The sequence below is a fragment of the Mustela nigripes genome, chromosome 2 (assembly GCF_022355385.1).
Source record: "Mustela nigripes isolate SB6536 chromosome 2, MUSNIG.SB6536, whole genome shotgun sequence".
Lineage (NCBI taxonomy): Eukaryota > Metazoa > Chordata > Mammalia > Carnivora > Mustelidae > Mustela > Mustela nigripes.
Genome location: NC_081558.1, coordinates 13,828,942 through 13,853,501, shown reverse-complemented (window position 1 = coordinate 13,853,501; position 24,560 = coordinate 13,828,942). Strand labels below are relative to the sequence as shown.

Here is a 24,560-nt window from a genome sequence, read left to right as displayed (position 1 = left end):
CTCATCCCAGCACACTGACACCAAGGCCTGGCGGGACCTTTCTGATTCTACTAGTGTCTAGAACCTTCCCCTTTGGCCTACCCTGAGGCCACTCTAACCCCTACACACTATACCCTCCCCCCATGTCCCAGGCTCTTCACTTTGGCCGGAGTTTGAATCCTGCCCTGCATTTCTTCCAACTCCTGCCCCTTTCTGGAACGCCGGGCAGGTGGCTTCACTTCTCCAACCCCCAGTTTCCCCATCCTCCCCCTGGTTAGGTTCTGGTGAAGTATGGTGATTTACACTATGTCCCCTGTATCGGGCAAATGTTCAACATACATCCAGCGAAGACTGAATAGTCCTCCTCACTCATGTCACCTTCCCCACTGGACCATGGTCCCACTGGAGCTTGGCGCACACCTGGTGCTCTGGCAAAGTTGGCTGCTGGAATGGGGAGGAGGTCTCCCTGATCTGCTGCCTCCTGCAGGCCAGGGCCGTCCCTGCCAGCGGAGACTGATGCTGATGTCCTCAGGAGGTGTACCCAACTGAGCTCGGGCTTAGGAGGGCTACCGGGCTAGAACAGTGATGGGACCAGCTCGGCTGGATCCCCACATCGATTCTGGGCCCTGGAGTCGAGCGGCCACCTCCCATGCTGTGATGACCCGTGTCCCATAGCCATGCAAAACCAGGCAGCAGCTGGGTGGGTCCTGCTTTATTCAGAACTGGCAAGGACCCCTCTCCTGGTTGCTCCATGCCCACCGGGGGCCTGGGGAGAGTTGGGGGGCCAGGGGACCAAAAGGAAGCTCCTGGCTGCCCCCCGCCCCGGCTCCAATCAGGGAGGAAGCGGGCGGTGGCCCACCCCTGCCCTCGCCTGCGGTCCGGCCCTGTCTTCTGCCCAGACAGTCTGGGTGGGGAGAGCCCTGGTCCACTCAGCCCAACTCAGCTTCGGCTCCTTGAACTCCAAGAGGCGCCACTGTACAGGGCTTCCTGGATGGCGTGGAGGTGGCGGCCACACGATGGCCAAGATTGAGGGGTCTGGTGGTGGGCAGGGTTAGTCACCCGCAGTCTGAAGGGGCCACAGGTGGCCACTGGCATGGGGGGCTCCGGGCTGCCTGATCCAGGGGTCCGGGGCCAGGCCGAGGCGGCAGGGGGGGGGGGGGTGGGCGTATGGCTTGGGCGATGAGGCCGGGCAGGGCCTGCAGGGAGGCGCCCAGCGCATCCAGGCGGCTCTCAAGGGCGGCCAGGCGGGCCTCGAGCTCCTCGTGCTGGGCGTGCAGCTCGGACATGAGGTCGTACAGGACATTCTGGGTCTGCCAGAGACAGAGCAGGAGAGAAAGGAGAAGCCAAGTGAGAGAGAGGGAGGGACAGACGCAGAGAGCGACGGGAGACCAGCGCCAGTAAGGTGGGAGCCCACTAAGAGGGACCCAAGTGGGAGATGACTGTGAGGGCACCCTGACCCCACAGGTCTCCTGCTGTACCCCCATTGCTGTACCCCAGGGAATGGGAGGAGAAGAGGCAAGAGGAGAGACAGGCCTCGAATGCAGGGGACCAGCAGGCCTGAGGAAGGTTGGAGGAAGTCCTGGGGTGGATGTGGCCAGAGCCGCCCTGAGGGGATGGACTGGCCACCAGGCACATGAAGCCCAAGAGTGGTCTTGAGGCTGCCTTCGCGCAGGGGAACCATGGCCTGCAGAGCTGGGGTCGGTGGGGGGTGGGGCAGGTTCTGGGCTGACACTGCTCCAGGCTGGAGATGTGGTTGAGAGGGAGGAGGTTCAGCTGAGAACTGTCCCCCCTGCACTCCACAGTAGGCTGAGGAGGGGACAAGGGTCAGCGATGGGGCAGGGGTATGGAGCCGGGTTGGCAGCCATGACAACCGGACTCCAAGGCTCTGACCCAATCACAGACCAGGGGGCAGAGCAGCTATGACGATTTCCATCGCAGCAGGCAATGGGATACCTCCAGCACCTCGACTGCTCCCTGCAACCCAGCAAGCAGCGGCCGGTTCTGCTGCTGTCCAGGTGGGCCCCGGGAAAGGAAGGGAAGGCCAGCGGCTCAGACAGACCTGGGTGCAGTGCCACTCTTGCCACCAGGTGGCGATAGAACATCGTTCCTCGTCTCTGCCCGCCTCTCAACATTGACCAGACCCCCAGGCCAACAGCGGCTGACCACCCCCTGGCCTGAGTCGGGAGGAGAGATGCTGAGGTGGGAGAGAGGCCCCCTCCTGACCTCGCTCCTCGGGAGGGGGACAGGATGAGGCAGCTACCAGCATCTTGCTTCCTTCCACCCCAGCCTCTCCCTCCCAGCCTCTGTGCCCAAGCCTCAGTGGTGACCCCACCATGTTTTGTTACTGGCCCACGCACGCCAGCCCCAGGGTGAACACACCCTTTGGGCCCCCTCTTCCACAGTCCCCAGGGCCACAGGGTAACATTTAGAGGCGTCCAGCCTCTGATGATTTTTTTCAGGCTTCTCTGAGGTTTCAATTCTTCAAAACTTAGAAGACACCTCGTACTTTGGTCGGGGATACACAAATTAAATCAGCAGTCTTGGGTAGGAGCGCATTAAAGTTTTAATACTGGACGACATTTTAACCTTGTTAAATTTTAAACATTAGGAACCCCTACCATCCTATCCAATTAAAGCCTTACTTCAAAGCAGGCTTTGTTAAATGTACTCTGAGAGGGGCGTACTGCCGTTGATAGCAAGGTTTAAATAACTTTGAAAAATTCAAACTTCAATCATCTGTACTAATGGAAGAAAGAGCGATGTAGATGATCCAAATGATAATAACCAGTACCTGAGTTATTCAAAGGCATTTCCTATGTATTTCTAGCTCTAATCTCATATGACATCAAATTAGTTTGGTGAGGGTTTCTGTCTGCTCTCAGGATTATGTTCTTTCTACTACCAACTGAGTGATTTCTTCAGGGATCCACAATATGGGTTTTTTTTTTTCCCCCTTCTATAATGTTTCTTTCCAAATTAAATTTATGTAGGTTAATATTATACTGCATTTCTCTTGATAATGTTGAAGAGAATGAGTCCAAAACGCTCTGGGTATAAGAAGGAGAATAGGACTTAACATCTTCCCAGAGATAATATTAAATGAACCTCAGCCTAATTAGCTAAATAAGGGGGAGGGAGCCAGTGAGCAGAGTTCACGCGTGAACCACTCGTGGAAGGTAGGCCACTGCTCAGAAAGGAGTTTAGGACAGTGGGGCGCGTATGCTAAGAGCCTGCCTGACAGAAGTTGGGTCAAACGTCCCATCTTCTGGAGGATGAATAAAAAGTGGGAAATGGAGTCAGGCTTGATAATAAAACCAGCAGAGAGATTCGTGTGTAACACAAACGGGTCTTAGAGAGCTCTGGCCACCAACTTTAATCTCCCGAGGGAGGCTGAATTGCTGCACAAATGAGCTTTCTGCTGATTCTAGAATCTGAATTTATATCCATCGCGAAAGAATTTTGTTTTTCTCTTCAGTTTTGGACGCTGTATGTAGATCTGCCTAAAACAAAAGGGCACATCCCCAGTTTAGCCCACTAATGAGATACTCTGATGAAAGCTATTTTATGAGATACTGTTTTTTAAAAATAAAAGAGCTGCAGAGTTGGGGCTGGTCCCTGCCTGCCTCGCTCGCACCCCTGGCCTGCGTCAGCTGTCTGTCCTCCAGGCGCCACCACAATTCCTCCCCTGGCAGGAGGTGGTTCAGTTCTTTTTGGAACACCTCCCTCTCCTCCCATGGGGGCCTGAGCAGCCTCCTGTGGGCCTGAGGAGCTGCCCACCCCCCCGCCCCTGCCCTGCTCACCTTGGCCAGGTCCGCGAGAGTGTTGGCCTGGTCATTCAGCTTCCCCTGCTCAATCTTCACGCTCCGGAGCCTGGGGGACAGATGGGTGGGTGGGGTTGTGGGCGGAGGCTGCAGGGGGCAGTGGGGTCCTTCATGCACCCGCCCCACGTGGGGTCGTTTTGTGAGCCATGCAGGGGGGGATGGGGTGGGAGTTAGCATCGGGCCCCATGCTCTTGGTTCCCTCCCAGCACACATGGGGTGGCAGGGCCTGGGGGATGGCTAAGCCACCTCCCACAGTGTTCCCCTTTCTGGTCATGTCCCCTCGGGCTCAGTCAGGATGTCCTGGGGAACCTGGACCCTCCCCCCACCCCCACCCCTGGCCTAGGTGAAGGCTGCACCGGGTCTGCAGGGTGGCTACAAGCCCGGGCCACCGCCTGAGGCCAAGGGGTGGTAGCACTCCATAAGCTGCCCTGGGCCTGTGCCCCTGCCCCGTGCCCACCATACACCCCCACCCCCACCCCCAGGAAGAGACTTACTTCTGAGCTCTGGCAGGACCCGGCAGAGCAGAGAGAAATCACAAGGCAATTTTAACCTCAGTGCCGCTGGGTTGGCTCATGCCCAACCCTGCCCACCTCCCGCCTGCACAACCCCAGGACCAGGCGGGGGGGCCCCGTGTGGCTGCGGGGGCCGTGCCAGCCCCTTAGGGATGCATCTCTTCTCTGCCCCTCCCTCCAGCAGGGCCCCCCAGCAAATACAGCTGCTTTTAGCCTGTGGTCCTGCTGTATCCTAGTCTGTGCCAGAAACCTGGCCCCATGGTGGGGCATTTAGTCCAGAGAACTCTGGCCATGCTGTTTCCCAAGGCGGGTGACAAGGCTCAGAGAGGCAAAGCCAGTGCCCACTGGCCTTCCAACAGGATCTGAACCTATACCTGCCACTGGGCCATTGCACCTTGGCCTCCCAAATAGCTGCCCACAGGAAAGGGGGTGGGGAGGTGGCTATACAGTATCCCGGACCCTCATCTCCATCCCTGGTGTAGTGAAACCGGCCCAGGGAAGCGGTTCCAGGTAAGGCTCCTCCTCACTGCTCCAAGCTCGAATCCCTGCATGCCCACAGATGACAGATGCTTGGGGAGGCCCTCAGGGCCCACCTATGCTGGGTACCAGGATCCCTGATAGGACCCAGCCCTCGGTCTGGAGAAACACGGTGGGTACAAACACCCCTAGCCCTAGAGGTCTGAGGCTGCCCCGAGTGGAAGTCGTGATCTGCCGAGCTCTGGGGTGCCTCTTCCAGGGAAGTCAGTCTTGACCTCTTTGCAACCTCCATGTTATGTGTTGAACAGTGTCCCCCCCCGCCAACCGAAAAAGACATACTGAAATTCTACCCCCCAGCACCTCAGAATGTGACCTTATTTGGAAACAGCGTCTTTCTAGATCTAACCAAGTTAAAATGAGGTCCTGGGGTGGGCCCCAAAGCAACATGACTGGTGTCCTTGTAAAGAGGGGGAAATTTGGACATAGACATGCACAGAGTGAGGACGATGGGAAGATCCGGGGGGAAGGCCATGTGAAGACGGGGGACTGGAGTGATATATCCAGAAGCCAAGGGCGCCCTGAGGCTGTCAGAAGCTAGGAAGAAGGCCTGGGACAGATCTTCCCCTAGCGCCTTCGGAAGGAAAATGGCCTTGCCAACGCTTTGGTTTTGGACTTCTGGCCTCTGGAACCATGAGATTATAAATTCTGTTGTTTTGGGGCACCTGGGTGGCTTGGTTGGTTAAGTGCCTGCCTTTGGATCAGGTCATGATCCCAGGGTCCTGGGATCGAGTACCGCATCGGGCTCCTTGCTCAGCCGGTAGCCCACTTCTCCCTCTGCCTCTGCCTGCCGCTCTGCCTGCTTGTGCTCTCTCTTTCTGAAGAATAAATAAATAAAATCTTAAAAATTAAAAATAAAACCTTAAAATAAATAGATGGATAGATAGATAAATCTACAAATAAGAGTGGGACAGTCGCACCCTAGAACAAAGGGACACAGGTAACTCATAGAGCAGGTACCTTCTTCCCCAGACCTGAATCTCCTCCCACTTTCCTCCAACAACCTTCTGGAACATTCCTTGGGACAAAGCCCAGGGCAGAGCCATGTCTGTGTCCCCCATGCCTGGCACACCAGCTGGCATAGGAAATGCTGGTATGATAAGCAAATGAACATATCGAGGGTGGTATCAATGCTAGCTCCCATGTTTAGAAAATACTGGACGGCAGGTAGGCATGGTCGAGTCCCCAGCTGTGTTTGATCTATATGTTATCACTGGAGGAAAGATACATTAATTACCATTGCCTCCACTTTAGAGATAAGAGAATGAAGCTTGGAATAACACAGTCACTTGCCCAGGTCCCCACAGTTAGGGGGCAGATAGCAGACGGGGCCCCAGTGGTCGGTAAACACCTGTAGGAGGGTCAACAAAGAGGGGTCTCTGTCCTCAAGGGCCTTGGGGTCTTGTGAGGAGGTAGGACTGAGACCTGGACACAGTGAGGTTGAGTAAATGTGGGACCAGCTCCTCTCCCCACTTTTTAGATGATGGTGGGAGCAGACACAGGGGCGGGTGTGGTGGAGTGGGCGTGGCTACCATGTACCCGGGGACTATGCCAGGCATTCCTGCCTATCATCCCATTTAGATCTCCCTGCAGTCTTGTGAAGTAGAGACCATTATCATTCAAAACCAATCTAGTTATAACAGTAAACACAACAAATGTAAATGGACTAAACTCTGGAGCTAAAAGACAGTTAAAAGCCCCAGGAAACTTTGGGGGCAATGGACCTGCTTTTTATCTTGACTGTGGCAATTATTTCATGGGTATATACACTGATCAAACTTTTTTTTTAAAAGATTTGATTATTTGGGGATGCCTGGGTGGCTCAGTTGGTTGAGCAGCTGCCTTCGGCTCAGGTCATGATCCCAGTGTCTTGGGATCGAGTCCCACATCGGGCTCCTTGCTTGGCAGGGAGCCTGCTTCTCCCTCTGCCTCTGCCTGCCTCTCTGTCTGCCTGTGCTCGCTCTCTCTCCCTCTATCCCTGACAAATAAATAAATAAAATCTTTAAAAAAAAAAAAGATTTGATTATTTGTCAGAGAGAGAGAGAGAGAGCAAGAGCTCACACAAGCAGAGGGAGCAGCAGACAAAGGGAGAAAAGGAGGCTCCCCGCTGACCGAGGAGCCCAATGAGGGACTTGATCCCAGGACCAACCCTGGGATCGTGACCTGAGCCAAGGGCAGACAGTTAACCGACTGAACTACTCAGGCCCCCTATGTCCCATACATCCTATATGTGGCTACTAAGCACTTGAAATGTGGCTGGTCAGAATAAAAATGGACTATAAATATATAATACACAATAGACTTCGAAGATTTAGTGTCAAAAGCTTTCTAAAATAGCTCATTATTGAGTTTTACATTAATCATATTAAAATAACGTTGCATATATTAAATGAATATATTAGAATTTATGTCACTTGTTTTCTTTTACTTTTTTTAAATGTGGCTACTAGGAAACTTAAAATTACACAGTGGTTTACATGATAGTTCTAGCAGACAGTGATTGGTATATTAGAGCCTAGCCCAGGCCAAATCTGGCCAGCTGCCTGTTTGGGAAAAATAAAGTTTTATTAGATCATGGCCCACCCACTCCTCTTTACTGCATTCCTGCTACAACAGAGAGTAGAGTAGTTGTGACAGACTGTCTGGTCCACAGAGCCTCAAATATTTACTCTCTGGCCCTACAGATAACATTTGCCAACTCCAGCTGTACACTGGACTCACTGGAGGGACTTAAACTTAAGCCTAGGGTACCTCCCAGACTCCACTGTAACCGGAGTTGGGTGCAACCTATAGGATTTTAATTTTAATTTAATTTTATTTTATTTTATTTTTTGCCTGTAGGATTTTTAAAACCCTGTGGGTGCAAGCAGCCAAGGATGAGAATTACTTGACTAAATAATTTTCAGTACAAAGGGACAACAGAGAAAATCAAATAATTTCTAATTACCCCACATGAGCACATGTATCAGGACAAAAAGTTAATTCTGAGCTTCCTGGCAGCCAAAGCAAAAAAGGGAAATTGCTTAGTATCTAAAAGGTAAAATAATTTTGGCTCTTCTGGAGAATAAAATATGCTTCTTGCCATTTATGTTGGGTGGGTTGACTGACTTTTCTTTTTTTATTATTTTATTTGAGAGAGAGAGTATGTGCACAACTGGGGGAAGGGCAGAGGAATAAGCAGACTCCCCACTGAACAGGGAGGCCGATGTGGAGCTTGACCCTAGGACCCCGAGATCATGACCTGAGCTGAAGGCAGACGCCTGATCAACTGAGCCAGCCAGGTGCCCCTGTGTTGCCTGACTTATCCAAGGTGATCACCCTAGACAAGTGGTGGGCCCATCACTGCCTCCTTCTGACCATCCACCATCCCACCCAGCACAAAGGCTTCAAACCCCAGCCAACTGACCACCCGGAATGGGAGGGGCCATGACAAGGCCACGCTAGCTGTCTGGCCTGGCCCGTAACCTCCTCCCAAGGACCACAGCTGCCTCTGCACCAGGTGGACACAGAAACGTGAGTGGGAAAGGTGCTGGACTTACTGATGGATGGCTTGGAGGAACTTACGCTGGTGTTTCCGAACCCGGGCTTGGTCTGGCTTCTTCACCAGCCTGGTGTGTTTGTAGATGAGCCACGTCTCCCTGAGAACGTTAGCAGCGGCATTTTTTACCTGGGGCCAGAAAAAGAACAGTTCCTCAAGGTAGGCACAAAATTGTAGAAGGTTCTGGGAACTTCCAGAAGCTGCCAGAAACTCTTAGAAATTCCTGGAAATGCCCCTCTGGGGTCCTGGGCCTGTAAAGTGAGGCCATGTTTACCCATCCACATCTGCGCTCTGTGGGTGTGTGTGTGTGTGTGCACATTTATATCATTTGGCATGGGCCAGACCTGTTCTATACACCTTTCAAATGTTAAATCAATGAATCTGCACATGCTGGCATCTCTCTCTTTAAACATGGGGAAACTGAGGCACCGAGAACTGACCTACCAAAGCCTGGCAGCTTATAGATGGTATCTAGCTGCCCTGGCCCCAAAAGGCTTGCCTCTTGCTTGTGGTTCAGAGTGGGGTGAGGCCTGGGCACACAGGTGGACACCCAGGGCCACTGCCATGTCTCTGTGCGTGGCTCATGAACATTTGCACGGGCAGCAGAGCACGAGGCAGTGCAGTGGCCTGTGGGCACATGGACGTGCCCGCTGTGTAGAGGTAAGGCGGGGAGGGTCTGCCCTTGATAACTGGGAGAGGAAGTGGCTGCGATGGACGTCTTTACCCGCTTGGTGAGCTGAGTGTCCATCATGAAGTTGTGCACGTGTTTCTCTGCCTTGGTGAGCTCCAGTTTCCGGGCCACCACGGCCACCACGAGCGCTGTGCAGCCAGCCCCCTGCATGCGGAGGGTGGGGAACACATCAGTGTCCTGCCTCATGTAGGTCCCAGGCCACACCCTCCCTCCTCCAGAAAGCCTGCCCTGATTCCTACCTCACCTTTCCCCTCCAAGCCCACAGTGTTGGCAGATCCCACCTGTTGAGGTCCCTGATTCCGAGTCCCACCGGCTTAATATCAGTTGAATGTCTTATTTGATTTCCAAAGGCCCTGGGAGGTAAGCTCACTCTTATCCCCACAGAGCAGAGGGGGAAACTGAGGCTCAGAGATAAGAAAGGGAGATGGAAAGGGACGATCTGCAGGTGAATTCAGCACTGGTGACCGTGGAGGAGGGACGATTTGGAAGCATTTCCATCCAGGCTTTGGGGTCTGGGTGCTGGGGACAGAGACCCCGAGGATAGATCTTTCTACATTCACGGGAGGGGTCAGCTGGCAGGGTGCGAAGGCAGTGTGAGGAAAGGGGGGGCATCTGCAGGTAGGAAGAAGCAAAGTGGGGATCCCCAGAGGTGGGGAACGGGAGGGGAGGATGCCTCCGCAGTGGCAGACTCCCTGCTTGATGCAACCACATTCCCCAGGATGCCGTGAATGGCAGCCAGACTCGTGGCTAGTGGAAGAGGTCAGAGCGGTCCCAAGAGAAAGGAGAGGGCTGACAGGGGGAGGGAGGCTGCACGAAGTTAACATGGGAGGGAGGGGAAGGGTGTGCCACCCAGGAGTGGGAGCCGCGGAGCCTAGGACACCCAGGAGGGGTCATCAAGCCCCAGAAGTGCCCCAGGCAGGTGGCAGACGCAAGCAAGGGCTGGTGGTCCCCATCTGCACTGAAGACAAGTTCCTGTGCCTCACCTGCCCGCTGCTTCCTCCTGAGGCTGCTGCTCAGAAGGAAGGAAGGAAGGAAGGAAGGAAGGAAGAAGGAAGGAAGGAGAGTCTGAGCTCAGCCCTTGGGACTTGGAGGGCGGTGGGGGGGCCTAAGAGGTCTGGGCTGTAGTTCAGTTTTTCTTCTGGATAGAAGGCAATACTTATGGGGAGGGGGAAGACAAGGGCCAGGGACACCACTGCACGGTCCCGGGCAGGTCCGGATGGCCATATGCCCAGCCTGAGCGGGATGGGCACAAGGTCACCCTGTGAGAAAACCCTGTCACGGGTTCCTGGAGTTCCATCTTGGAAAAAGCCCGGCCCACGGGGGCAAAGAAATGCTGGAAACCTCCACGTGGGGTCCTGCGAGTGAGCCCCGTGTTGGGCTCCACGCTCAACCCTTTCCCTCTGCTCTCCTTCTCCTCCCTGCTTGTGCTCTCCCTCTCCCTCAAAGCAACAAGCTTGGGACCGACCCCAGCACGACTGTTCGTGTGTGCACCAGGCGCACCAGGGAGCAAGCTCCGGGCCACACACGGAACTCATGTTCTGGCAGGAGCCAGGTCCCAGAGAACGGAACTCAGCTTTTCCGTTTTGTCTTGGGCTTTTGGGTTTGACCTCACATTACCCAACTACTTATCTTTTGTTCATTTGCAAAGTTCATTTGCTTGTCGTGGGGGGTTGGACTGCGGCCGGGCTTTAGTCTTTTCCCCTCCCTGCTCTTGTAAAATAACATAAGCAAATCGCGTGAAGCCATTTCATAAGACAGGGGCCATATCAGCTTGCCCAGAGGGAGGCTCCTCTGGCGGGGGGGCAGGAAGAGGATATGGACCCCCCAGCTTTTGCCCAAACAGCTTAGAGGGGATGAGGGGTGAAGAGAGGACAGAGCCACGGGCCTCGGGAGACAGTGATCACTGGGCACAGTCTACAAGCCACGAAATGGGATGGGCAGAGGCATTGCAAGACAGCCCCCACCCCCACCCCCCCCCCCCCCATCTGCAGGGGGAGGACACTGTCGTAGGGATGGCGTCTTGTTTTCACAAGAACAAATGCATCTCTGCGTGCAGAGATAAGGAAGGAGAGACTCCAAGGACCGGCCTGTGATGGAAGCTGGGGGTGGGACCAGATTAGCGTCTCCGGCCTGCTGGTGTTCACTGGTTGTCACCAATGAATGTTATTGACTGCGGGGAAAGGAGTAGAGGACTGTGCATCCAACGAGTCATAATTCAAAACATGGAAAAGCATTTGTGAAGGAGGTAGAAGTTTGGAGAAAAATGTTCCAGAAGGAAGAGATGAGCAGGAAGACTGGTGATGGAGTCAGGGAAAGAACGTGCTGGATGTCAAAGGCTGCCCACACCCATGGATGGCCTTGAGAAGTCTTTGGGGGAGACGGGGAACTGCCAGGGTGCACTGAGTCACAGGAGACAAACTTCACACCACTGGGGTTGAGTGGGGTGCCTGGGATACCTGAATTGTCAGGCAAGGATAGGGAATGGGAGGTGTTGACTGGATGTCCACACTATTCATGTTTCTAGGCATTTCATGTAAAGGAACAGACTTGAACCTTATAGTGAGCAGAGGTAGGCACTGGTTACAACTGGGGAAACTGAGGCATAGAAGTATCAAGCTCCTAGCCCTGGATGCAAGGGCCGTGAGCAGGCTGCAGAGAATAAAGGGCAAAGAAAACTCTGTTCTCAGTAGACCACAGCATCTAGTGCTGTGTGCACTACAGGAGCTACAGAGCGAGGGCTGGAAGGAGCCAAGAAGAGATGCCCCCAGGAGGCCCGAGGGTGCAGATTCTGAGTGGTGGCAGAGGTAAGGAGGAAGAAGGTAAATGGGTTAGGATGACACAAGAACGAACTCTGATGCATTATTGTTGGCAATGGGGTGAGCTCCCCACCAGCAGGGGGCATGCAAGGGCCCTCACCCTTACCATGATGCCAGTGAGCAGGCACACGCCCTTCCCGCAGTAGGTGTGGGGCACCATGTCACCATAGCCGATGGAGAGGAAGGTGATGGAGATGAGCCACATGGCCCCCAGAAAGTTGCTGGTCACTTCCTGCTTGTCATGGTACCTGCGGGGAGCCAGGGAAAGCCCAGTCAGTCTACACTGGTGTCTCTGCCATCACCCCTGGGGCAGGCAGCACCGGAACACCAGGGCCCTGGGTCCTCCCAGCTGTGTGGGGACCTTGACTGCAAGAAGCTGATTGCTTTGAGAGCTCAAAGTAATAAAGGTACCACTTCGAGCAGGGAGGGGGGTGTTTATCAGCCTCCTGAGGGTCCCATGGGGCAGAGGGCACCCACACTCTCCTCCCAGGCTCCCTTCCAACCCCCACCCCCGGAGCTACTGTCCAGGACGTGTGCCCTCCCCAGCCCCAGTTATGGGGCAGAGTGGGCCAAGGGAGAGTACGCCCGCACGTGTCCACATGTGTCCACACTGTGCACACAATCCCCGTCCCAAAGACAGACACACAGACAGACGCAGACACAGGTGGCCACGGGCACCAGAAGCAGCAGGGAGTGGAGGCGAGGATTCAGGTCAGACACCGGGAAGAACTTCCCCAGCCAGCAAGGCCCCATGTTGGGAAGAGGACCATGTTTTGGGGGGGGGCAAGGGACATGGTTTTGTCCCTGGTCAGAGCTAACACTGTGAACCTGGTCCTGTGGGCTATAAACAAGTTCTACCCACGGTCAGCCTAGGCTGGGGGTCTGCGGGGTTGGTCAAGGGTTCTGCTCTAGCCCAGCCCCCAGCCTGCACAGCCCTTCCAGCTAGGATGCTTTCCAGGTGACCCACTCCTTCCCAGACTTCAGGCCCTGAGGGGGGTGTTCAAGGTCAGAGGTCAACTGAGGTGGCACAGAGTGGGGTGGGCCTCTTCTGTGGGCAGGGATAGGACAGGGGAAGCTGGGGGCAGGGGCTGGAGCCAGGGGCTGGAAATGGGGAGGTGACAGAGGCCCCAAACGGGGTTGGAAGGGATGGAGAACTTTCCAGCAGGACTGATGTCTGGGACTCCCTGCCCAACCCTGGGGGCCGAATGCCACTCTGGGCGCCCCTGCCTGGGCTGCCAGTCTTCTTGCTGGCTGAGGGGGACCTGGGGCTGAACCCCATCTTTCACTGAGGTACCTAAGCCCCAAGTTACCCTGGCCTCTACCTCTTGGTCAACCAGCACCGGACACCCAGGGGACAAGAGGAGAGGGAGGCCCTCTAGTGGTGGGCGGGGGAGCCCTGGGCCTGGCTGGAGCTGTGGTGGGGACCTCAGGATGCCCCAGGACTACTTAGGACCAGGAAGTGGGGGACATGCGGGAGGCAAGGGGTGGGGTGGGGGGTGGGACAGAGCCACAGGGGCGGAGCGAGGCAGGCGAGGGGGCTTCGAGTAGCATCATAGGGCTCAGAATTTAGGATTGGCTGCCCCCCGGTCCTGCCCCGTTCCCTGCCCCAACCCAGGGAGCCCTGCAATGATCCAGACAGCACCTTGAGGGTGCCCAAGGAGGGGTGCCCCTCTCACTCCCCAGACCACACTCCTGACAGCGTGGGGTATGGTTTGTGGGTACCGGCCTCGCAGTACATTGGGAGTCCAAGGAGACCTTGACAGGTCTTGAGGTGGTAGGCCCCAATGACAATAAGGCCAGGGCCCTCACCGACATGAGCCCCACAACAGGCTGAGGCAGGGGCCATGGAAAAGGGCCTAAAGAGGGGGGAAGGCTGAGGTCCTGGGGGGCAGGTCCAGCCCAGGGATCTCATGGGAAGCCCAGTCCCAGCACCACGTGCCACAGAACCCTCCAGGGTCTTCCCCAGCAAGGCATGAGGTAGAAGAGCCTCCTTCCCAGGCAAGGTGCCCCTGTGCCCTGAGAAGCCCAGAGGGACCCTCCTTTTCCTGAAGCACCCTGCGGGTCTCCAGAGCCAACCAGGAATCAGGCCTCAGGAATGTCCCTTTGCCCCAGAGCCTCTGTTTCTTCATCTGGAAACTGGGTTGATGGTCTACACCTTCCAGGGTTGTTCAGAACAAACCCTGGGCAGGGAGAGTTGCTAAAGGCTGGGCCGGTTTTTATTTACCCCAGACCCACTCAGCTCCTGGGAGATGCTGTCCCAGTCCCCCAGGGTCAGCTGTCCAAACAAAACCCTCCCCAACCTTGGACACAGGACCTCCAGGATGCCCAGGGGACATAGCCGGAGAGCAGCCTGCCTCCCGCTGTCCTTGGCCTTGCTCCAGACTTGCCTGCCCGGGCCCCACTGGGACTCTGGGCTGGTCACAGCCACCCCGCCTCACCTCCCTATGCCCTCCCCGTGCGGCAGCTAATCTTAAATTCCTGGCGGGCAGACGGCAGCAGCTCTGTGCACACAGCTCGGTCAAAGGTAGGACTCACATGTTTTCCCTACAGTCCGATGGGGCGGGCAGAGGGGAGAAGGAGAGCAGGTTAAATTGGTGATGGTGGTTGTGGGGGGAACAGGCAGAAATGGGGCCATCCGGCTCTGGCTGCCTCCACCGCCCGGGGCCGGAGGTCGGAGGTTGGCTGCTCACTGTGGAGGAGCGGGGAGAAAGCGGATCCCAAGACCCCCCTCCCTCCCAGGGGGAGAGGGCAGGGGTCCCAGAGGAGTATGGGTTGGGGGACAGGCTGAAGTTCCAGGGGGGTGAGGGGCCTGTGCTTGAGGGATGGTCTCTGGGGCCAGGAAGTGGGGCGGGGCTGGGGTGAGCCCGGTGGGCGGGGCCGGGGCTGGAGGGGGCGGGGCGTACCTCTCACAAACACGCACAGTCCAGGCAGCTATGATCCAGGAGGAGATGCTGAAGACGAGCAGCACGGTGCCCGGGCAGATGGTCATGAGAGTCTTCATGACGAAGCGTGTGTTGAAGGTGATCTTGTTGAGCGCGCCGATGCTGCGGCTGGAAGCGTCTGTGAATATCTTGCTGTGCAGCAGCATGACGCGGCCCAGCAGGTAGAGGCGCAGGAACATGGGCACGGACAGTAGCACGTCCACATCGGCCTCGGCCGCCGACGGCGCGTACGTGAAGGCCAGCCGCGCGGTCCACGTGAAGCGGTAGTGGCCCGGCACCGGGTGGATGGCGCACACGGCCAGCTCCAGGGAGATGAGGAAGACGCGCTCGCACGTCATGGCGATGCGCCAGTCGTCCGCCCCGTTGTCCACCATGAACAGCTGCGGGAGGAGGGCGGGGCGGGCGGTGGTGGGGCTCAGCCTCGTGCCCATACCCCCTCCAGACCCCAGCCCCAGACCCCAGCCCGAGACACACACCCCCAGCCCCGCCCCCCGCTTGGCTTTTGCAAGAAACTGGCCTTGGAGTGCGAAACTCCCTAGCTGTCCCTAGCTGGCGGGGTTAGCCACAATCCCAATTAAATGTGGGACAGGCGTTCCCGAAAAAGAAAATGCAGGGTTACCGATGACCTAGCAAGCGCGCGCACTCCTAGGTACAGAGGCTAGAGAGAGGAAAACAGGCTTTGGAACAAATCCTGGTACGTTTACAATTGTGCAAAGTGTAAACAGACCCAGGGTCCGTGTAAAAATGTGTAAAAATGAATGTATTACCAAAATGGGGTCCTTTGGTGCAACGGAATATGATTCAGCCATCTGGGGGGGGGGGGTACCTGGGTGGCTCAGTTGGTTAAGGGTCTGACTTGTGATTTTGGTCCAGATCATGATCTCAGGGTGGTGAGATGGAGCCCTACATCCAGCTCTGTGGGTCTGCTTGAGATTCTCTCTCTCTTCCTCTCCCTCTGCCCCTCCCCCCACTCTCACTTTCAAATGAATAAATACAATTTTTTTTTTTTAAAGGGGAGGGGTGCCGGGCTGGCTCAGGTCCTGTCCTGGGATCAAACCCCATGGCAAGCTCCCTGCTCAGCAGGGAGTCTGCTTCTCCCTTTGACCACCCCCCTCGCCTGTTCTCTGTCAAATAAATCTATAAAATCTTTAAAAAAAAAAAAAAAGGTGTGTGTCGGGGAAGAGCTCTGATACTTGCTACAACGTGGAAGAACCTCGAAAACATGCTGAATCGAAGAAGGCTGTCACACAAGGTCACCCCCCGCAGCCGAAGGGGCAACGAGGCCAACCCAGCGGGCGCAGAAGCTGGAGCGCTGAGCTCAGGAGGATCATTCTCGAACAAATCTGATGGAATGTAACCCTGCCAGCTCTCTGACTTGCTGAGCACCAGACACCTTTTCTTCTTTCACCTTTTTCTCTTTGGGAATGGGAAAGTCTACCCTATGTTTGCCCCAGCCCCATAATCAGGGAGACAGTGACTTGTCTGGCTCTCGGCTGGAGAAGAAGTGTGCCTCAGTTGTACCCATAAATGATACCTCGGTGAGGCTTGGGACCTGGAGTTGCTGCTGGGATGGAGTAAGACTCTGCAGGCTGTTGGGATGCATAAATGGACTCTGCTTGGGAGGGGGACAGGAACTGGAGGGATGGCCCCGCTGGCGGAGTGTTCTATACTGACTCGAGTCCCCCCAAAATTCGTAAGTGAAAGCCCTAAGTCCCATCATGACTGTATTTGGAGAGAGGGGCTTCAAAGGTTAAATGAGGTCATCTGGGAGGGGCCCTGATCCTACAGGACAGGTGTCCTCATAAGACGAGGGCCACAACCATGGATGTGCACACACGGAGAAAGCCATGAGTTCACAGGGAGAAGGCATAGGATAGACATTCCCGTTCCTAAAGGGGGCTTTGTTGTGGCAGCCTGAGCACACTCACACAGTGCTTCTTTTTTTGTTTTTGTTTTAAAGATTTTGTTTATGTGAGAGCAAGAGAGAGAACGTGCATGCACACACCCACGAGCAAGGGGAGGGCAGAGGGAGACGGAGGGGGAAAGATGCTCAAGCAGACTCAGCACTGAGCTGAGCACAGAGCCCAGCACTGGCTCGATCTCATGACCCTGAGATCATGGCCTGAGCCAAAACCAAGAGTCAGATGCTTAACCGACTGAGCTTCATTTTTGAGTGGTTGAATCTTACTCCATTGTATGCCCATAAGACATTTGATGTGTCCATCCACCAGTTTTGGGTTATGTCCAGTGTTTGGTTACTGTGAATAAATAATGGTACACAGGTGTACAACTTCTGTGTGGATATAGGTTTTCATGTCTCTTCGATGTCATGGAATTGCTGAGTTGCATGGTACCTCTGTTTCACTGTATGGGGAACTGACTGTTGTCCCCAGCTGCTGTGCCTTTAGAACTGCTTCCTTCCAACTCATGGATCACTGTTCCCTCCACTGGCCCTCACCACATGCCAGACCCTGGTTGTCTCCAGTGATGTCTGTGGGTGGTGCAACCCAGGCAGGATTTTCCTCTACCTGTCTCCCGCCAAACCATGGCTACTTGAGGTCAGAGGTCAGAGGCCAGAAGCCAGACTGAGGAGCCAACTCTGATACCCTCTGGCATCCCCCGGCCCTCATGCCAGCCCCAGGTGGCCTCTGCCTGCTGTGCGCACAGGTGCCCAACGTGCCCTGAGCTGGGCTCTCTGGCCCACTGAGATTTCGATGAACTCCCGAAACAAGAGAACAGACTCTCTGACATCTAATAACCCTTTAAATGCGGGGTCTGATCAAATAGGAACAGAAGCCTGGTGTCACAAACACTGGTTTCCAAGGTTGCCAAACCTCAGAAGACCAGGGCTGGGAAGGTGCTTTCGAGTGCCAGCCCCAGCTCACCTCCTCCTGCTCCCTCACTGTTCTCCCCCCCACTCCCTGCAGCCAATAATCTCTGAAAAGTGAAACAGAGGCATTCCAAAGAAATCTGGAGTGATCTAAAGCATGTGTCTTCACAGAGATCTTTTTTCTTTTTTCTAGGAAGAGGCTCTTGGTCTTTATGTTTTAGGGGGTTGGGGTCCTGGGTGACTGGTGTTGGTGGGGGCAGGGCACCGGGAGGGGATCGCCCGGGCCAGTGGGGCACTGACCTGGATCTCCCGGGCGTGGTACAGGACGACCAGGCCCAGCAGGATGACGGTAGAGAGGCTGATGAGGCATTTGAGTGCAAATGAGTACAGGGACTCCTGGGCAGAGAGAGAGAGAAAGAGAGAGAGAGAGAGAGCAGAGGGCAGGAGGACAAGGATGTTGGGGGGCAGGTGGCCCTCCTGACCCCCACCTGGGCTCTCTATTCAGGAAGCCATGCTTCTGCCTTTACTCCTTAGGCCTGAGTTGACAGCAAGGCTGGCTATACTTCGGAGCTTATAAGGCCTGGCCTTCTAAAGTCCCCGCGTGTGGCCATCTATGAGGCCTGGCCTCATGCAGGCACAGGCTGTCGCGGTCTCTACGGCCTGGCCTCCTTCTCCTTCCCTGTTTCATCGTTGATAGCTGGTATGCCGATCTCTCTCGGTCCTCACACAACCTTGGGGGGCACAAGGGGACACAGAGCCAGACTCATAACCCAGCCCAACCACTCTCAGAAGGAGAAGCTCTTTCCGGGCTCTGGGGCCCAGGCCTTCTCTGGGGCTCTCTTATCCTGGGCTGGCTCCCAGGCCAGGGTGAAGCCAGGGTGTGGCCTCTTGATGCAGGGCAGAAGGAATGGGCTGAAACCTAACTTCCCCTTGGGCAGCCTGACCAGTACTCCCCGCCTCCGGGGCCCCCTCCTCCCAGCACCCTCCACCTACTTCTCCTGTGGCCAGTGTGGTCCCTGTGGCCAGTGTGGTCCCTGACCGGTGCCCAGGGAGTGATGGGGGAGCCAGGCAGGCCCAGAAGGGACTTCCCTGGGGTGCGGAGGGGAAGGGCTATGCTTACCTTGGTGTAGACCCCCCAGGACAGCTCCGTCTCGGTCACCATCACAACGATGCCGAACATGCCAAAGATGAGGGCGTAGTCGCTGAGGCGCTTCCGCTTCTCAAAGAGCGCCCGCCGGTGGCCCAGGCGGTGGCCCACGTTCGGGGTCTTCCCGGAGTCCCTCCTCCTGCCTGCCTCATCCTCTTCATCGTCTTCCTCCTCTTCCTGGTCCTGGGGCTGCCCCCGGGGACTGCCGGGTGAGGGCCGGGCTGGCTCGTTCTTGGCCACCACCACCTGGAGGCTCGGGCCATGTGGGGGCTGCGGGGGGTGGCCAGCCTCGGGCTCCGAAGGATCTCTGCCCTGGACACCCAGCCCACTGCCCAGCGGCCGCCCCCCGCAGCCATTGTGGCTGTGGCTGTGGCTGTTCATGACTATGTGGGCGCCGGGGTTGGGCTCGCTGTAGGCCGCCCGGGGCCCAGCATGGCTCAGAGACTGGGTGCCCGCGCTGACCTGAGGGGGCATAAGGGACACAGTCATGGCAGGGCCTGGCCAATGGACCAGAGGGCCAGGGACCACTGCCACCACCCCAGAACATTTTGAGGCTCAGGAAGCCATGAACCCAGAGAGGCTGACATGTGGGATGACCATCCCAAATCAGCCCACAATCCTCCCCTGCTCACAAAACCTCCCAAGGCTCCCCAGTGCCGTTGCATGAAAACCAAAATTCTCCTTGTGGCCAGAAGGTCCTCTGTGGTCTGGCTCCTACCCACCTCAACCTTCTCCCTCTCCCCAGAGTCATTCCCTTCCAGCCCCATAAGCATCCCCATCACCAGATGTGACAAGCCTGGTCTTGCCTGGGGTCCTTGCATCTGCTGTGGCCTCTTACCAAAACTTTGCCCACTGATTTTCTGTCTCCGGGTACCTAGAACAATGCCTAGCACACAGCTGATACTCAGTAAAGACTTCTGAGGGTCTGGAAATGGAATTTGCCAGCAGGTTTGCCTGGGAGGGCTGGAGGCTGTGTAAGTGTTTGGTCCGGAGGTGACTCCAATCCAGGCTTGACTCCTCCTGACCTTCAGGCTCTTGGACAAGTTAATGTCACCCTACTGAGCCTCCATTTCCTCCCCTACAGCTGTCCAAAAGCCTGAACACACCTCAGTGTGGGGGACATTAGGACGATGGCTGGGGCTACAGGGACACCCTTATCCAGCTCCCTCCTGCCTGGGCTTCGGAAGGAGGTCCATGATCTCCAAATAGATTCCACGACCAGTGTGGCAACCGAGCATTCAGCTCTAAGGTCCCAGAATGGATTCTGTGGGGCCTTGTGAGATGTGCTCAGCCTGGCCTTGTGTGATCTCAGGTCAACCTCAGTTTCCCCACCAGGCTACCAAGGAGCAGACTCATTACCCTGATACCCTTGCATTCTGCCCTCGGATAGGGCAGTGTCCTCTGGCATCACGTTCAAGGGCAAGAACCTTGATGCCAGTGGCACATACATGACGAGGCTGTCTGGAGTCTCGCCTCCGGGGTCACCACTTGCTAGACCCTTCCCCGCATCTCCCCCTCCCACAAGCTGGCATTTAGTGAACATCTACTATATGCCAGGCTCTATCCTTCCCCCAAATTTTCTCCTCCATCCTCACAATGCCCCCAAGAAGGGGGTCCTGGAATTTGGCCAGTTTTATAGCTAGGGAAACTGAGGTCCCCATAAAGGGACTATCTCCTTATAGGGTGGATTCTAGACCGGGCTGCCTTGTGAGATTCCCCTGACAAGTGCTGTCCTCTTTGAAAAGGCCAGGTTAGCATGCACTGCAAGGGCCTAGGTACCAGGCCCAGAAGAGAGGGCTGTATGTACAGACGGGATGCCACCCCAGCCCAGAAGCCACACCCTCCGGGAGACAGACACAGAAACTGTCACACCAGGACAGGATGAGACAAGCCATGCTACCAGGAAGGGCACGGGCTACCTTGGCCAGGGTAGGACCACCTATGTCCCTTGTCTGACACCCCCAAGATAGCATCTGACCACCCATGACATGTCCCCATATGCTGGTGCCAGCACACAGTAGGAGCACAAGAAACGCTCCTTGCATGGCATGGCAGTGACCTCGTGAGCATCAGAAAGTGTCTCTTCCCTCACCACTCCCAACCATCCCATCACATCAACCAGGCCAGGGACACCTGTGGCCTGACGCTTCCACTGATGATGCGTGGCCTCGCACAGGTCTGACGTCTCATGGTTTACACAGGCTGGTCTCCTGCAGGCCCAGCACTTCCTCCTAGTTTGTAAGGCTGACCTTGGCCCTGATCTCTAGCTCCACCTTCACACACACTCAGGTGCCACTCTTCTCCTGGGCCAGGGCCCCTACTTGCTACCTGGAGGGCCATTAGCTGTTGGCAGGGCCGCGAGCTTGTCACCAGGACACACGCAGCAATCCCAGACCCTGCTCACACCCGGGGGATGAGGACTCCTACCATCTCTCCTGAGAGTGCAGAAGGTCCTCGCCTGGGGCTCAGGGGCATAGGCAGGAGAGGCAAGTGGCCTGGCAGACAGCGCCTGGAGGGGGTGGGGTGCTGCAAACGACCTTCCGAAACGCACTGATGAAGATGCAGTTTGGGGATGTGACTCAGCCGCCCGATGCACAGGCCAAATTCAGCCGTGTGTCCGCCATGCTCCTCCTTGCCTGGCAGCCTCGTCCTAAGGCGCCCTGGGCAGGGAGGGGTTGTGGGGATGAGTACAGGTGGCCTCTGGGAGGGAGAGAGGCAGCAGGGGGGTGGAGCTTCCAGGGCCCACGATGTGAATGTATACCTAGCTCTGATTGTGGCCTTTATTGAGCTCTTTATGAGAATTATCACGTTTAATCCCCACTGCCACTCAGTGAGGTAGGTGGCCATCCTGGTCCCATTTCACAAATGGGAGATAAGGATCAGAGATGTTTAGCACCTTGCCCAAGGTCACAAAGCCAGGAAGGGCAATAACTAAGTTGGTACCATCTGGGGGCAATGAGTGGCTAGATCTGCCAAGTTCCCTCTTTCCAAGCCACCATCTGAGAAGGGAGCCAGCTCAGCCCTGCCCTTGACGGGCCACAGAGCTTGGGACACAGGCATGGTGGGTGTCTGAACATACCCATGATCTCAGAGGACACAGAAAGACCGAGAGTCCTGCCTGACTCTCCATAGAAGGGGGCAGCTTCTGCGAGTCTGGGTGGGGACAAGAAACCCCACACTTGCTCAGGTCTGCCTTCCCCTCCCCTACTGCAACTGGGCCTAAAGCTGGGGTCCCAGGGCTCCTTAGAAATTTCCAAAGAGGGGCGCCTGGGTGACTCAGTTGTTAAGTGTCTGCCTTCGGCTCAGGTCATGATCCCAGGGTCCTGGGATCGAAACCTGCTTCGGGCTCAGTGCTGTGCGGGATGCCTGCTTCTCCCTCTCCCACTCCCCTTGCTTGTGTTCCCTCTCATGCTGTGTCTCTCTCTGTCAAATGAAAAAATAAAATCTTAAAAAGAAAGAAAGAAAGAAAGAAAGAAAGAAATTAATTCCCAAAGAATCAGGAGCCCCTCTGAAGCCCTGGCCAATGTTGGATGTCTATGGAAGGGTGTATTTTTGTGGGTGAAGGACATGGGTTTGCCAATGGGTTCTAAAACATTAGAAACACCCTTGGGGCACCTGGGTGGCTCAGTGGGTTAAGCCGCTGCCTTCGGCTCAGGTCATGATCTCAGGGTCCTGGGATCGAGTCCCGCATCGGGCTCTCTGCTCAGCAGGGAGCCTGCTTCCCTCTCTCTCTCTCTGCCTGCCTCTCCATCTACTTGTGATTTCTCTCTGTCAAATAAATAAATAAAATCTTTAAAAAAAAAAAAAAAAAAAGAAAGAAAGAAACACCCTACTGGGCCGCATCTGGTTTTGAGGGCCTCTAGAATCACCAAAACCACCTAACGTGTCTGGGGCATGAGACCTCTGTTCACTGAAGGCTGGGATGGAAGGGTGAGCCAAGCCCCTGCTTCCACACCATCCCAAGAGATGCTGTGGGAACCTTGTGAGCCACAAAGGGCAGGGGGCACCCAGGAGGACTCAGGAGTGGGAGGAGGTAGGCAGGTGGCAGGGAACAGGAGAGCTAGCTCCTCCAAGGTCTCCCACCCAACAGAAATGCAAACTGGCCAGATCCCAAGGGTCCTTGAGTGAGCCCTTTCACAAATGCAGTGGCTGCCTGGGAGGGACCCTGGGGCGTCCTAGCTGGGATGAAGTCACTGCCCTCTCCTCAGGGGCCTTGGTGTCCCCCACAGTGGGTCGGCGGCCAGGATGAAAGCGAGATCTCACTTGGGAAATACTTAGCTTGTGGCCACGGGTACATTTGAGGTGGTGGAGCTGCCCAGGGCCACACTCCATCCTTCAGAGCTGGACAAGAAGGTGCCCCCTGCCTGTCAGTCTCCAAGACAGAGCCCCCTTGGGGCAAAATGCCCACCCCACCACTTTTAGGAACTAGGGCCAACACACCACTTTTAGGAACCAGCACACGGCAGAACCTTCCAGGATGTGTGGGCAAGCTGTGGGGTGTGTGTCCCTGTAGGGACACACCTTGGGTAAGGTCCCCAAGACACCCCACCCAGCAGCACTCTTTGGCCCTAGCACTGCAGGGTGGACAGGATCCACCTGCCCTCCCAGCCCTGAGCTGCCCGGGAGTGGGTACAGTAAGGCACCGACTGCCCAGTTCCCTTGGGCACCCCCCCACCCCCATCAACACCAGTCAGAAACCTGCCAGCAGTGAGCAGCGTGCAGTTAGCCTGCCCAGCCTTCCCCATGGCTGCCTCCAACAGCGCCCTCCACTCTGACCCATCAGCATCTCCCGTTTGGCCCCCAGCCTCCAGCACTCACATCTGCAGCCCTCCAGGACAGCCAAGGCAGTGCCCTGTGGGGGTACCTCAACCTCTGTCCAGGGACAGCTGGGAGACCCAGCTCCCTGGCCCCTGTAAGGGCGACCCTGAGGGCAGTACCTAAGGGCCAGTGGTGAGGGTCTCCTCCCTCCCATTCCCAAGTCAGTCCCAGGTTACTGCCTTCACCCCAAGAGCTCTCCCCACCCTATCTATGGAGTTTGGAGACTCACTGCTCTACCCCCGACAAAGTGAACCCAGTACCTTTCCCCTCCGGAGTGGGGGGTCCGTGAATCTGCACTTACTCAGACAGTGCACATACCCATGCATTCCCTCCCTCTCTGCGTCCCTTGGGTTCCAGACCCTAGAGAGACCCTCTGTCCTGGCGCCTGTCCCGAACCGCGCGTCCCCTCTCCGGGACGCGCCTTGCTCCTAGAGCGCTCCGGTCCGTCCCACCCCGTACCTGCAGGGCTCGGCTCCCACGGGCAGAAGAGGCTGGAGGGGAGAGGGTCCCACGCGGCCGCAGACCCTCGCGTGCGTGCCGAGGCCGGGGCCGCGGACGGGGCGGGCAGCAGACGGCGGACGCGGGGCCCGGAGGAGGCCGGGCCAGGGGCGGCGGCGGGTGCATCCCCCGCCGCCCTGTCCACGGGCCCGGCCGGGGGCGAGCGCCCGCCCGGGCCGGGAGAGGAGGGGGCGGTGCGACGCGGGCGGAGCCGCCGATTGGTCGAGCCCGGGTTGGTACCGCCCCCGGCGACCCCGCAAGCCCCGCCTACATTTAAAGATCCCACATTCCCGGGAGTCCTCTTCAGCCCCCAGCGCTCAGCGGGTCCTCAAACTCGCTCTCTGGCTGGACGCAATGGAGGGCACCTGACTTAGCGAAGCGACAACTCCCGCCCCCGACAGCTCTCGGTAACTCCTAGAGACCCCCCTTTCCAA

The 24,560-nt window shown here is 56.5% G+C and overlaps 1 protein-coding gene across 2 annotated transcripts; it reads right to left on the bottom strand.

Annotated features, from left to right (window-relative positions):
• Positions 1-676: 676 nt before the first annotated feature.
• On the bottom strand, positions 677-24,296 carry KCNN1 (potassium calcium-activated channel subfamily N member 1). 2 transcript variants are annotated; one of them, XM_059389398.1, is made up of 9 exons: positions 24,088-24,296; positions 18,784-19,272; positions 17,964-18,059; positions 14,795-15,213; positions 11,998-12,139; positions 9,109-9,219; positions 8,386-8,513; positions 3,780-3,849; positions 677-1,289 (listed from the first exon to the last, which is right to left on the bottom strand). In XM_059389398.1, exons 1-9 carry the CDS (start codon positions 24,250-24,252, stop codon positions 1,035-1,037), a joined length of 1,875 nt encoding a protein of 624 aa, XP_059245381.1. In that variant the 5' UTR covers positions 24,253-24,296; the 3' UTR covers positions 677-1,034. The 2 variants fall into 2 exon arrangements, 1 of the variants encoding a protein (XP_059245381.1); XR_009402340.1 differs by having other exon boundaries at positions 1,201-1,289; positions 8,411-8,513.
• Positions 24,297-24,560: the final 264 nt, after the last annotated feature.